At 36.6% G+C, this 15,658-nt stretch overlaps 1 protein-coding gene across 2 annotated transcripts in view; it reads right to left on the bottom strand.

Annotated features, from left to right (window-relative positions):
- Nucleotides 1-15,658, bottom strand: part of PPARG (peroxisome proliferator activated receptor gamma) — a 71,071-nt gene that overhangs the window by 21,679 nt on the left and 33,734 nt on the right. For both annotated transcript variants that reach the window (XM_032210938.1, XM_032210939.1), the window contains exons 2-4: nt 8,792-9,019; nt 7,299-7,468; nt 5,405-5,543 (exon numbers count right to left, since the gene is read on the bottom strand). In XM_032210938.1, the coding sequence (XP_032066829.1) occupies nt 5,405-5,543; nt 7,299-7,468; nt 8,792-9,011 (529 nt within the window). In that variant the 5' untranslated portion in view covers nt 9,012-9,019. The remainder of the gene's footprint in view (nt 1-5,404; nt 5,544-7,298; nt 7,469-8,791; nt 9,020-15,658) is intronic.

Genomic DNA, 15,658 nt, shown 5'->3' with positions numbered 1-15,658 from the left:
GCGGGGGGTAGTGGGCATGGAGAGCACAGGGGGTGTTGTGTGCACATGCGCCAGGGGAGGGCATTGCATTATGAGTGTGGGCACATATTCACATGCTATCACACACTCACCCTATTGGGCACCGGAGCAGAAAAACATTCACCACTACTGGCCTAAAATAACTGATGGAACTGATGCAACAATCCAAATTCTATATTTTTTACTTTCAACGTGTAAAGTAAGGTTGTTGTTAGAACCAGTTATAGGAGTTTAGTGGTCCAATGCAATACTAGGTTTGGAACTCACTCACAACCCTAGATTAATATTACAAATGGATCTTGCTAAATGAGATAAAAAATTTGCATGCAAAATAGAATATCCGCAACACCTGAACTAAATATATACGTATCTGGAAGAAATATACTGGATGCAAAAATCATCAATGAGTAAAATCCTGTTTAGCAGAATTACTTTATTGGCTTTGGTTAATAAAAAGCTGCATTCACTAATGAGTGGATCATCTTCCTCAAACATCCTGTCAACCCTTTCTATTCAGTGGCTAAGTAGGCCTATGGGTATCATTGCCTCTTCCAAAATTCCAACAATCTGAAGAGAACAATAGAGGAAAGTCCTGAAATAGTTGAATTATGAGTTATATGCTTTTGCACCCTTGCTCATCCATACTACAGGCTATTTCAGCCTCTCACTTTGCTTAAGGGGTACCCCCTATTTTGCAAAGGTCCAAAACAGGTACAATCCCTTAAGCAAATGCTGCTGTGTGGATGATGTGTATTCATCTGCCTACCTGCATAAATAAAGCAGATTGGACCTGATGTCATTGAAAATAGCAATAACCCTTAGACTTATATACCGCTTCATAATGTTTGATTTTACATGGTCTACATGCGGTTTACATGGTCTATATTTTCTCTAAAATAAATGTAAAAAATCTTTAATTTTCTCAGTAAGCAGTAGTCTCAGTTTTATGCAATTTCAGAACGGCCTTGAACTGTTGTACAGGGAGTTAGTCAGATTTTTAAGCTCTGATATCTATCTTTTGCTAAATAAATCTGTTTGTGAGAACTATTTCTCACATTGATAAAAACGCTGAGAGTTATCAACACAGGAAATGCCTACTGTCCCATCTTCACAAGAGAAACTTCTTTCTTTTCTACATCAACAAAACAGAAGGAAACAGACAAAACTCTTGCTGCTGAATTGCTAATGTATACTATAGGCATCTTATCTAAAGTAGGGCACTAGCTTGAATTCTTTTTGTCACAACTTTGTAATAAATTCTAATAAAAATACCATTAATTATTGCACTTATATTTCTGTTCCTTGAATTAACTCTTTCCAGTCAAGGGTGCAAAGAAGAGTTTGACAGTGTTGTTATTAGTCTTCTCCAATTTGACTCCAACTACCTTTAGCAATCATGGTTGGAAAGTCATTGGAAATTAATCCAATATTTCTGGGGAAAACAAGATTACGCGAGGATACGCTAACCTAATTCATAGAATTATTGAGTATGGATCATTCATGGTGTGGAATCTGATACCTCAAAAAGCTCAGGTCACTGGATACTGATGTATATTAGAGCCCCGTGTATTTCTATTCTGTCTTGAGAAATCCCATAGATTTCACTGTTCTTCCATGCTATACTGTTCAGAATGAGTTTCTCTAGCAAAGTGTGTGTGTCTATATGAGGTTCTATAAAAATATTTTCACAGCAATTCTTTTTGCCTTTAAAATAACATCAGATTTAAGAAAATACTTCTCATAACAATTTATTTGTTGGTAATAAAAAACAAGTTAATAGTTTCTTCTGGCGTCAGGAAACTAAATTTTATACTGAGAAAATAAAAACCACAGAGAAGATATTTTCCCAGTAATGTTTGCAATTCTTTAGTTTTTTAATTACATAAGACTCTGTTATGACATTCTATTCCTGTTTTCGTTTGGCTTTGCCAGGAGAGAGAACACAATCTTCACTAGAATTCATTCTCTCAAGAATTATAACATTAAATATTTTCTCATAAATTTATACCATGAACTTAAATGGTCTTTAAATTGTCCCATATCATACATTCATCTCCTAAATCTATCAAGCTCTTTCTTACAACCTGTGTTAGGGCCAACACCATATGTTGTACTCAAATGTATATTCTTTTAAAAGTCAATGGGGACTCCTTTAAGAAATAGAAGAATAAACATGCAGTCCAGAAAAACTAGGGAAGATTTTATAACTGAGGAAAATTGACCATTGAATATGTCAAAAACATGAACAAGAAGGAAGTAGAAATAGTTTTTTTAACTGACTTTTTTGCTCATTAAAATTGTAAGTATAAAAGTTGACTTTGGAGAACATGAAATGTAACTTGGGAAAAAAAGGAAACATACCTCTTCATTCTTTTGTGGCAATTTACAAGCATATTATATATTTTTTGTTCTGTTCTGTTCTGTTCTGTACTGTTTTGTTGGCATCCCCTTCTCTCCCTACTGATTGGAATCATTTAATGAGTGTACTGATATCACAATGCTTTGGAGAAAATCAGATATGGCTTTGTCGGACTGCCAATGAATACATGAAACAACATTAACTTCCCTTACCAGAATTACTTCTCTACATTGTCAAGGCTTCCAGCAGAAGAGGTTTGCTACATACCCTTTCTGCTATGCAATTCTGGCAGAAACGGTCAAAGAGAAGAGTCTTTTCCTATGTGGCCCTCACCTGTGGAATGTTCTACCACTGTAGGGGAGAACTGTCCCCATTCTTTTGGACTCCTGGAAGAATATTAAAACTTGATTTTGCCTGTTGGCTTGGAACCACAAGGGGGAATTTGGAGGTGATTGATGGAAGAAGACTTCATCCTCCTACTATTTGTCTCCTGGATTCTAGTTTTTTGCATAGTTTTAAAGCTTTTAATTCATTTTCTATGTTCTACTAGCCACCCAGAATCACCCTGTGGGAAAAATGGGTGGCATATAAATTTAATAAACAAATAAGTAACAGCAAATAAACTACTTCATGAAAAGTACTCCCATAACAAGGTCAAATTCAGATAGTTCAAACCCAGATCACAGAATTTTGAGACTTCTTGCCAAAGAATGTTATCATAAGTTTTGCCAGCTTAGAGCCATTGCAATCACATTGCAAAGCATAATTCTCCTCTCCTGGAAAATCAGGGGATCCTATGGCGCTTTTCTGTTGCCACCAATTAATATAAAGCCATCAGATGTTTTTTCTTTCCTCAGACTGGATAAAATGGCATTAGAGTGTAACTTTCTTCCTCTGAGAATGGCACCAATTGTAAGCCCATGAAACTGGAGGACTTAAGTGTGGGGTGGAAAGCTAAGCCAAGTAGCTGCTAACTCAGCTCCAACTGAAGCAAAAATGTTGTGAAGATCATTTTGCTGCATTTCCTCTGGAGTTGTACTATGGGTGTACTATAGTAAGAATTCCAGTCTTGACTTGTCTTTTGATACTCTGGATTTTATCATTCCCTCCTGCCATGAAGGTCCCTTCTGCTCTCTCCCTGAACAATAATAACCATTTGTACTGTTTTCATTGCATTCTTTCAGTGACCATACAGATGCAATGGCTGACTATCTAGGCTATACATGAAGTGGCATAAAAATGCAGGAAAGGCTATGAAAGACACGGCTGATGGTTGTGTAGAAATGCCATTCATCTCTTTAATCTGTCAACTCTTTGGAAGAAAAAAATCTTATTCTACCAAAAGCTAGGCACTACATTAATAATTTTGCATATAAAAGGCAAAAACTTTTCATCTCACCATAGTTAAAATGGATTAATATTTCCCCAGACTTAACACAGAAGTGAAAATAAGTTTCAACAAGGAAAAAAAGGAAGGAAAGAAGGATGGAAAAAGAGAAGAAAGAAAGAAAGAAAGAAAGAAAGAAAGAAAAAAACATCTGATTTTGGAAATGTTAATGTTATTGCACTGAATGATCTACTTAGTTTATGATGTAAAACAATGTATGAGTCAGAAACAAAAAGGGCTTTCAGACTCACAAGCAGAAAAAACATATGATTATATAATCCCAATTAATAAAAATGGTATCTAAATAACCAAATGAAACAAGGTTAATGACATAATAAGATATAGCAATGGAAGAGGAAGTAATAGGGGCAGGGAAGTAGAATAAGAAATCCAAAGCTTTTCAAGCCAAATATTTACTGAACAACCTACATGAGCCAAATATTCACTGTTTGAAAAAACCTACATAAAACTCAAGAGGATATTTATATTTTATTGTGAACCTTCCTATTTTCCAAAAAATATATGAAGAATTAAGTACTCAGGGCTGACCTAGAATATAAGCTCCCAACAGTCAACAAACACATTACAGTATTGGACATTAGTAGATTTATAACTTCATATGTTATCAATCACTTCATATGTTACCAATAATACATATTCTATATATTACACTGACACTTGAACAGTGTTTTTCAATCTTGGCAACTTTAAGATATGTGGACTCCCAGAATTCCCCAGCCAGCCATTGGAGTTGAAGTCCACATATCTTAAAGTTACCAAGTTGAGAAACACCACACTAGGATATGATTTCTTTCTAAAATATGGCTAGGATACCAAAAGGCATAGTGTGGTAAAGGAGAACAGAAAATAATTTAGGGAAAACTAACAGTGATAGTTAATGGGAATACAAAGAAAGATAACGATTGTGTGTAACAGACATAGCAACCAAAACACCATCTGATCTCTTCCAGCTGTTCTGCTGGGTGAACATGCTTCTTCATTCCACCAAGATCATTTGCTTGTGCTATCATATAAACCAGCACTTCAAGGATATGCTCCTTTGCCAGGACTGGAAGAGCCGTTGCTCACATTCAGCAGCCCTAGTCTTGAGGTCTTAAAAAATATTTTGCATGACTAGGAAGGATTAACACGGTTTGTAGCCCCTGACATTATTAAACATCTTTCTATGGGCATTGCATCTAAGTGCCAAACTCAAAGGAGCATATGCCTAGATCTTGCAATGCGTTGTCGGTTTTTTTTTTTTAACTTGGTTGAATTTGGGATTGACAAGATAAAGTATGCAGGCACAAGGCTCCATGGATCCTCCAGATTATATTTAAAATATATATATTTAATTACTCTTTTAGCATTTCATGACATGTCTATGTTCCTATGAGATATAATGGAAGTGAGATTATTAAAACAATAGAAATTGCACTTAAGAATACTTGTGTGTGCAGGTCACATAGGATGCCACATTCTATATAAAGAGCTGCTGAACCCTGTTATAAACTCTGTATATTCGAAATGCACAGAATCTCATGACTGCAGGAGAGGAGAAAGTTTTCATAGATAACAAATGCAATCCATTCTCTTGACACACCATTACCAATCAACTAACCAGAAATTCAGATGCTTACCATTATGAGACATTCCAACTGCAAGGCACTTTTGGAATCGGCAATATTGACATTTATTTCTACTTTTTTTATGAATGCGGCAGTTGAGATCACATCGATCATAGATTAATTTTAAACGGATTGTTCTGCGAAAGAAACCCTTTAATAAAAATAAAGGAATACAAAATATATTAGACTTAAGGAATTTCCCACCATATCAGATTTAATTTGAAAGACAATCATGTATTTTTGTCTAGAAATATTTTCATTTTATTGTGGATTTGATCACAATCTTTAATATTGTTGAAATCTGTGTTCTCAGTATTCATTCAGAACAAAGCAATATGATATGTGTCTATGTGCATTTTAAATATTGCATTAACATAAAAGGAACTTTTTTTAATTCCAGTAGAATTTACTTTATGATAAGCTCATTGGAGCTTAATTAAGATATCTACAAGAGTTAAGTATACTAAATAGAGAATTTGTGTGTGCATATGTATGGAATAGAATCAAGATCACATGAAGTGTTAATACCACTTTATAATGCCTTGGTAAGGCCACACTTGGAATACTGCATTCAGTTTGGGTTGTATAAAAGATGTGGAGACTCTAGATAGAGTGCAGAGAAGAGCAACAAAGATGATTAAGGGACTGGAGACCAAAACATGAAGAATGGTTGCAGGAACTGTGTATGTCTAGTTTAATGAAAAGAAGGACTGGGGAAGACATGATAGCAGTGTTCCAATATCTCAGGGGTTGCCACAAGAAGTGGGAGGCAAACTATTCTCCAAGGCACCTGAGGGTAGAACAAGAAGCAATGGGTGGAAACTAATTAAGGAGAGAAGCAACTTAGAACTGAGGAGAAATTTCCTGACAGAACAATTAATCAGTGGAACAGCTTGCCTCCAGAAGTTGTGAATCCCCAACACTGGAAGTCTTTAAGAAGATGTTGGATAGCCATTTGTCTGAAATGGTATAGGGTTTCCTGCCTAGGCAGGGGGTTGGGCTAGAAGACCTCCAAGGTCCCTTTCAATTCTGCTATTGTATTGTATTGTATCGAATAATTTCCTGCCTTCTTATTTATAATTCTGCAAAACATTTTAAATATTCACTTAATAAATTGTATTAAATTATAGTTTCTGGGGAAATGATGTGATTGTTTGAAAGAGAAGGGTTTTAAAAAAATAAATTGTTTGATGTGACAAAATGTTAATATTGAATATGCTTGGAGGGGGTCTACAGTGACATATCTCAAAGAGTTGTATTTATTTCTCAAGCTTGGATAAAGTGCATGAGAAACATTTTCTTACTTTGGCTTTGTTCCTGTTTGAAATATATTTGTCTTGTTAGAATATTCCACTTCAGCTGTTATCTGCCCCTTAGTATACCCCGAGAGAGCAAGCACATTTACCAATGTAGTTTTTTTTCCTAACAGTTCTAAAAATGTGATTCAACAGCATAAAGTTAGCTTTCTAACAATTTTAAAAATGTTATTTAAATCACATTCTTAGAATTGCTATAAAAAACCTCAATGTGCTTGCTCTCTCGGGGTATACTAAGGGGCAGATAAAAGCTGAAGTGCAATATTCCAACAAGACAAATACAAAACAAAACATACTTTGGAAAAGTAAGTTCCTTATTGTCATTTTCCTGTTAGTTAAAGCAAACAAGGAACTTTTTAGCTAAAACTATCTCAGATGATGTTTTAGATTCTATTAATGCAAAATAATGAGGAGCAGTAAGTTATCACATATATTAGAAAAGAAATAAACTAGAAGTATATGGCACTCCTGAATTTGGTGAATTTGAAATTCTTATCTTTGACTATTAACATTACAGTAAGGGCTGATAGCATTTTAAAGAGATAAAGAAACTTTTTTAAAAAGAATCATGCATTACTACAATTACCTACCTTGCAACCTTCACATGCATGCACTCCATAATGAAACCCAGAAGCTTTGTCCCCACACACCCTGCATTCAATAGCCATGAGAGAACAAGAGGCTTCTTCATGAGGTTTACTATACATCTGAAGTTTTTCTGAGAAATATGGTGGAGACGGAGGCTCCACTTTAATTGCATCTGAATAAGAGGGAGATTTCAAAAGAAGAATTAACCAAATCCCTGATTATTACCAATTGCTCTAATTAGTATTGCGAATCTGAATACATTCAAGATTCAGATATTTAAAAAAATAGAATTAGATATACATAGTTACTGAAATCAGCAAATGGGAGTCTGAATTAGCTAACCTTGCCATTCTAGTGGTAAAAGCCAAAGTAAAACATTGGTGGCCACCAATTACTGTATATTACATTTCTAAAGCAGAATCTGAAATCCAATTCAAAATATAGTTTCAACTATAGCAAACCCAATATTTTCATTTTTTTAACTATAATTTTTGTGAAACAAAGACTGAAAAGTCCAGGGGAAGGAGCTTGAGATTTGCCCATATATTTTGCTGATTCTTCCAGACCCTATACTACAAAATGGGAATAATATCCTTTAGTATACATTCCCAAAACAACTAAATGGGGTGAAGTTTCAGGAGGCTACAACCTCAGTTGATTAAAGGATGGTGGTTACCAATGTTTTACATATATTAAAGATTTGTACCCTTGTTCATCTTTGATATAGTTTACAGTCCTTAAAAGCTCTTAAAAGAAGGAATAGGTGCAAGAAGATGCAGGAATGGGAATACTCAGGAGCCAAGAAATATAGGTCTCTCTTGGGCCAGACTGAGTCAAAACAGGAGCCAAGTCAAAGAGGCATGGCTACAATTATGACTCAATCTCTGGGCAGATTAGGACATAATAACCATTCCTGGACCCTCCTGCAAGTTACTCCACGGAATCATAAAAAATCATTTCCCAAACTTTTAAATTGATTAAATGTACACAAAGTGATAGTTCTATTCTTTTTTGTTGCAAAGGCAAAGCAACAGCTTTTTTTTTCTTATTTAAGGAAATAACTATAATCTTAAAATATGTATTGATTGTACCAAAGAGTCTTTTTTGCAGGTCCTAGTGGCCTACAAATTCATTTTTTTGATATAACATAGCAACAAAATAAGAATTTATATCATATAACTTATCAATCCCCTATCAATCAATCGGTGGCCTTTTACCATGGAAGAATGTATATTTATCTGTATCCCAGTTTATATAAAATAAGATTTTTCAAATTGTGTTCAGTTGATGAAATTATGTGAGACTTGAGGAATCATTTGATATTTGCCTCCTGATCAGGGGTCTTGGGAATTCTTTTTTTTTAAACTAACAGGTTTCACAACCTTAAAGCCCCTGATGTAAAGCTGTTAATTTATAAGCTATGGTGTTTGATACCAACTAAAGCTGAACACTCTCCTAATAACTATAATGATCAAGCATTAAAGAGTTTACGTACTTTGACAACTTTGAAATTTCACATCATATTTATAGTCAAGGGCTATCTGGTCAGTTCTTGCAAGAGGAAGGTCCTCATAATGTGGAGAAGAAAGGCTGGAAAAATCAACGGTGCTGAAGGGCTTTATGTCAAATTCATGGGAGTGTTCATCCATTGTAGAAAGATCAACTGGGCTAATACCAAAGTTCATGGGCCAAAACGGCATTTCGGTATCAACCATTGTAAAGCCTGAAATTAAAAAGAAAAAGAGAAAAAAGTGAGACACAGTATTTATAAAATAAAAAATTACATTCTGGAAAAATAATAAACAAAGCCACAAATACTCAGAAGTGCTGTTCTGACACAATTCTGTAAAGATTTTTAAAAGCAACACATACCAACAATGTATGAATGGTTGCAAATCTTCTGTTTTTTTAGTTGTTATTTTTTTATTAACATCAGGAGTGATATGTTGGATTATTTTTTCCCCTGGGGGAAAGGAATCCAATAAATCTAGGGAGGGGATGAATAATCAGCCAATGCATAATCTACCAGGAAGTTTATTACCATTAGTATGGCAGAATTAATTTTAGTGGGAATTGTGTGGGTGAGCTTCCTGTATACTACATTCAATGTGGATATTACTTAATTGTTTATTTGAAAATTACACTTTCTGAGCTGAAAAACCATTCCCTTAAACCAGGTGCAATTATGATTGTGGGTGTACACTTTACATATATTCAGAAGCCTTCAAATATCACTTAAATTAATTATTCTACAAATGCATTATTGCTGCTGTCATTCTATAAAAAATGAACCCTTTGATCTTTGCTGTTGTCACTCTATAAAACAAGATTCCTTTGACCTTTGCTTGAGATCCCCAATATGATGCTTTTGAAGTTAAAAAAAATATCAAGTAGAAAAAGATGGTGATAGTTATGCCAAGACAGCTATGGAGAATTGGATCTGGTTAATGAGATAGTTAATGGTTAAGAATCTTAAACCTGCGGACTACATTAGAAAGTAAAAACATCATCATATAAGATGGTGATGGCTCACCAATTCTGTATAGTTACCAAGAAAACTACATAAATGTCCTAGATACTTACTAGAAGGTGACTTGTTATTGCAATATTTAAACCATTTTGCTCAGCAGAATTAAGTAGTACATAGTACAATTGTTCTTTCCTACAAGGATTACTTTTTCAGACAGAATGCTGCCTACAACTGTAAAGAGTCAACTTTGGACTTCATGACAACTGATGAGACTCCACAAAATGCAGCAACAACCACTAAATTTTTGTATTTGCCTAGCACTGGAAAGCGAGTAAATGTTCTCCAAGTCTGGAATGGTAAAATACTTATATCTAAATTAGGATCAGACTAGATCTTATTAATAATCCTAAAAAAATAAGAAAGCACACACTGTACACCAATTTGAAAAAAGGGGAGACGGAGGAAGGAAAGCAATGCTTTTAGGCATATATAATACTAGCTTCGAAGTAGGCAACTGCTTGAATAGTACCACAGATATAAGATATGATACACACACACACACACACACACACACAATTATGTGCAAGACTAGAACTGTACGTCATAGAAGACATATACACACGCCTACATATAAACATAGAAAGCTGACTATATTTGGCTTGCTATTTCATTTGAAACATGGAATACTAGCATGCATGGACTTTACACCTTTATGTAATAAAAACTGGTTTGGCTCTGTTTACTTTGAACCAGCCAGTACTACCCTGCCTTCCTTCCTAAAAATGGTTTTTAAAATAGCAGCAATGGTCTATCGACTGTAATCACATTAGACTCGGAAGGAGAGGCTTTTGTCAACGTTTAACTTCCTCAGTGACATATGCAAACATATCACTGGCCCTGGGTGTCCCAGCTCTGGTAAAAGATGTACCCTGTGACCTGGGTGAGTCTGGGCATGCCTTAAAGTTTGCAATCCTCAGCACACTTCTTTGGAAATTTCCCCCCACTCCTCCATCAGTATTTTCTGCTGAGCAAATAATTTTCTCAGCAGGGTGGAAAAGTCTTTTTAAAAAAGTGATTTTAATATTTTCAACTGCAAAACAATTAAAACTTTGGTTGATAAAGGTATCATAAAAATGAAAAAAAAGAGAGAAAGCCTCAAAAGCAGAGGAATATATGGGCAGTCACTCTCTCTCAGCCCCACCTACTACTAGGTGGGGTCTTGGACAATTTGCCCTGGCCAACTTGTCCTGGCTATCTTGCTCTGGCTGACTCACCACAGCACAACTTGTTATGGGACAATTCAACATAACTCAAGAGAGAGACGAATTAATTGCAGTGGGCCTTGTCTTGCTTTAGATTTGAACCTTGTAAAGTTAGAAGTCCTCAAAGCTGGGGGTGAGCTGCAATTCTACTTGTCCCTTTGTTGAATTATCTCATGTTGAGTTGTCTCGTGGCAAGTTGGCCAGCACAAGTTGTTCCATTCCAGGGTTGTTGTGGGGGGGGGGAATGTGAAGAGGGTACATTAGTTGTGCTTCTAGAGCTCTTGAAGAATGTTTGTGTGTGTGTGTGTGTGTGTGTGTGTGTGTGTGACATAAATATACCATCTACAGTACATACGTTATACTTCACCAAAATAATATATCAGATCCAGTGATTTAACCAAATTTCCCTAGAAATTCTGTGTCTGAGAAATTGTGCACTCAGTCTTTGTGATGTCAACATTCAGCAGTGCAGTTTCCTGTGGCTCCGCAAAAAAAAGGAATTTCAAGGCTTGCATATGTTCAATGGACAATGGCAACAGCCTCCTGCAGTCCTCTGCCAGTGAAAACGGAGCCCCGGCGGGCCATATGCAGCCTCCCCTAGCTCCATTTTCACTGGCAGATGGCTAGAGGAGACCTTTGTGGCCAAAAATGGAGCCTTGATAAGTGACACCGAGCTGGCCATGCCCACTCTGATCATGCCAATGGCCACACACTCCATGGCCCACCAAGGTCAAACACAACCCTGATGCGGCCCTCAATGAAATTGAGTTTGAAACCCCTGACTTAAAAGAATGAAACTGTTAAATTTAAAAGTGACCAATAAGATGCACAGTGATTTTGAAAGAAAAAAAATGGTTTTGGAAATGGGTGAAGAGGCAAAAGAAAGAGTTCCAGCAGAAGGGATGGAACTAAAAATAATAAAAGTGTTGAAATGATTTGGGATGAAACTGAAATGAAGGGATAGTAGAAAGAGTGCATTAGAGATTTTACAAGAATTATAGTGATGTGTTGAAGGTTAGAATGAGGGTGAATATTAGTGTTCAAGAAAATTAGATGAAAAAAAATGTGGTGAGAATGTTAGAAAACTTCAAGCTTGCAAAAAAATTCTGAATGATTCTGATGTTAGGTGTGTTTCCTTTTTTCATCTCATACCTTAATTCCTTTGGTTTATGATTTCTTACTCCTTATCTGTGCTATGTATAATGTTGCTTAGCCCAGAAAAGAAGAACACAATTACTACGTAAGAATTTCTGTATGAATTTACCAGCTGCTGCAATTGTTTGAGACTGTAAACCTTCCCGTTGTATTAAAAAAGCTAAGCCAAATATTAATAAGATCAAACTATCCCCCCAACAACTGTCTCCCAATTATAGTGGATGGATGGATGTATTTATTCATTCATCACATTTATATGGCCACTTATCTCATGGAAAGTTACTCTGGGTGGCATTGAATAATTCATTGCATTATTCATGATCTTAAGACACAACTTGTCTTGCTTAGGTTTGGTTTGACAGGATCAACAAAGTCATATATTGTGATTTATTTACCATGTTCTATAGTTTAGGATTGTGTGACCCAGGCCACCATGTCTTATTCAGAAACAAACTACAGTTTGCAGAGTGTTTGAATCCAATTAGAGAAAGAACTCTTTAAGTCCCCTCTCCTCCAATATACTGAAACTGCATCAGAAGTGATCTTGGCACAAGCCAAGGGGCAGCCAAATGCTTTTCAGAATGCTATGTCAAAACGTCCACTGTTCTTTTTTAAACAGACGAAGATAGGATTAAATAGTCATTTGCCTATTGTTTTGCATCAGTAAGAGAACTAGCTATATGGCACCAACTTTACAGCTCCTCCAAACCTTGACCCGGGCAAAAAGAGCTAGTGTTTAAAGTAAGTGCTACCTAGAACTTTAGGCTTAATGCTTTCTCAGATTACAATGTGAAAACTAAGAATTATCTATGATGAAACTACAATAAGCATGCCCCTCTTTGACACATTTTGGGGAAACTGGTAAGAGAATTTTCTCTTTGATACCTTCTGAATAAACTGTTAAAGTTTACATTTCCTAAGTACTTCAGAGTGAAGAATAATCTTTTTTTTTTTAAAAAAAACAATACTGTAATGAAGAAACAATATTCCTATCTTTTCCATTCGTCTGGTTTATTTTGTCTGTGATATACTCTAGTCTATATGAAAGGCACTGTGGAGACGTTTATCATTTTTTCCCCAGAAATAAAATCTACTAATTGTGCCTAGAAGAGGAAAACATTGTTGGAATTTGTTAAATGAAAGTGTTGTGCTATGTAGAATAATCAAGCACAAGAGTAAGAGATGTCTTTTTGGGTCTATGATATCTGTGGCTTTTAAAAGAAATTATGCATAATATTATGGGTAAATGTGGTGCCCTCTAAGACTGGCATAAGGTGACCCAGTCCTTTGGCAATAAAAAAGAAAGAAAAGAACAAAGCAAAGCTTTACCATGATTAGAAGTCACTTCGTTACCATTTAAATGTGTAGATACAAGTAATAACCACACTCCCCCAAATTAGCCATGCAAGGAATGTACAAGTGTGCAAATCATTTCAAATGAAAATTGTTCCGTTTTGAATTTGAAACAATTTTGCTAATTTGAAACAGATGTTTCAAACTGAGCTGTTTCAATCACTTTGGAAGTGTCTGGAGCTTGAAAGAAGCTTTTTTGAACTTAAAATGCTTTTTTAAAGGACTGAAATAGCGCAAAACAACTGCTTGAAGCATAAAACAACTGCTTCATGTTGGGGGGGGAAGCTGTTTCTAACTGAAAATGATGCATTCCTAATTCAAAATTTGCTTCTCTCCATGCAGAGGAAAAAACAGAATTTTCGGCACTGCCACATGTGTGAAGGGATCCTGCTCCAGAAAAGCTGAGCTTCCTGGTTCTAGCGCATATGCGCGCCCAACTATCAGCTGGCTGGCATGCATGCGCTCCCTGGTTTTTGGCATTGCCATGCACGCACGAAGGACAGCTGATCGTCATGCACACATGTGCACCAGAAACTTGGAAAACAAACAGGCACGTGACGGGCGACACGGGCACACGTGTCATAGGTTTGCCATCACGGGAATAGGTACATGACAGCATCCTGATGAGTTTCTAAGCTTATAGCTTATGCTTTTCCATTCCACAGTCCCACCCTCAACTTAAGTGAAAAGGAAATGGGTAAGTAGATCCCAAAGATTCCCCAGGAGACTTTAACTCAGTTGCAGTACCATTTATTCCAGACTGTTAATTAAAATATGCTATATGCAAATGAATTGGTACCCATGGGAGGGAACGAGCTTCATTTCTTTATTCTTTTTTACTTTCAAGGAATAGAGAAAAGGCAATGAACAGGACAGTGCTGTGCATTGCTAGTCGCATAAGGGAAACACAGGATATGACAAAAAAATAGAAGACAGATCTCCAGTGCTCTCCTGAGAAGGTGCCCATGGGACTCAGTGGTTGGTTATGGCTGGTACGCACCAGTAAGGACATACCGGTGGCAGCTGGGAGCAGCGGCCACCATACAGAAATGGCGTTTTGGTGGGCCACCTGCCCTCCCATGTTCCTTACCTGCTTTTAAGCCAACTGGGCCATTTGTGCATACGTGCGCAGCATACGGCGACTGAGCAACCTCCGCCAAGCAGTTGGAGCATCGCAGGGCAGTGGGTGCACATGCGTGCACAGCGCACATGCCCAAGGTGGGCGCCCGGCCCCGTCGCAGCAAAGCGGTTGCAACAGGATCCAGAACCCACCACTGAAGCCTATCCTATTGGCTACACACACTTTCACATTGTCTTGTTTTCATTTCTGCAGCCCCCTGGGGGAAAAAATCAGATTATTCATTGCTTCACAAAGTGCTGAGAGCAAAGAATAAAAATTACTGTCTTCACTGCCAAAGATGATGCAGACCCACAAGACTGCCACAACAACAAAATATTTTCACTTCATGTTAAAGAGGAACTCAATTAACAATTTAAGATTGGTGCTTTTCATGGCAGTTTCTAGCTAACGTTAGTCAGTTTCACCAATGTTCCTTTTAGTTGGGCTTCTGAGAGAGATAGCAAAGGCTTGCGTTTCCCTTACAAGAAGTGAAACTAAGGAAGAGAGAGCTAGTGGACATAATAGTACCTTCCAATGGGAAATGGAGCCATGGTGTCTCAGAAGAAACAACAACCACTTCACTTTGCAATTATTTCAACTGCTCCACAGCCAACTGGGAAATAAATTAGTTCCCGGGATCACAGAGGTTTGGGATAGCTTTAAATAACAATAATTTAAAATGCTTTGGCTAAAGTGCCTTGAGCTTAGGTCATAGGAAAAAAGTTTTCCACAATCCCATGGACTCCCACATTTTATTTACGGCAAACTTCTTGAAACCTGTATTCTGCAGATGTGTGGTTCTACCACACTTTAATTGTGTGTTTAAATTAAAAAAAACAGTTAGGAATTAAGGGAATTGTCATTCCCTGGGCGTTCTGCTATGGCAATAAATAATAAATAGGCTAACAACATTTTGTTCAGCGTTTACCCCATACAATGAAGAAGCTTTCCTTCTGTTAACCTGATTGGCCTGTTGCACTGCATTCTAGACATAATTTCTTT

This window comes from Thamnophis elegans, chromosome 2 (genome assembly GCF_009769535.1).
Source record: "Thamnophis elegans isolate rThaEle1 chromosome 2, rThaEle1.pri, whole genome shotgun sequence".
NCBI lineage: Eukaryota > Metazoa > Chordata > Lepidosauria > Squamata > Colubridae > Thamnophis > Thamnophis elegans.
Note: the sequence above shows the minus strand (reverse complement) of the source record. Positions and strands in the feature narration are given on the sequence as shown.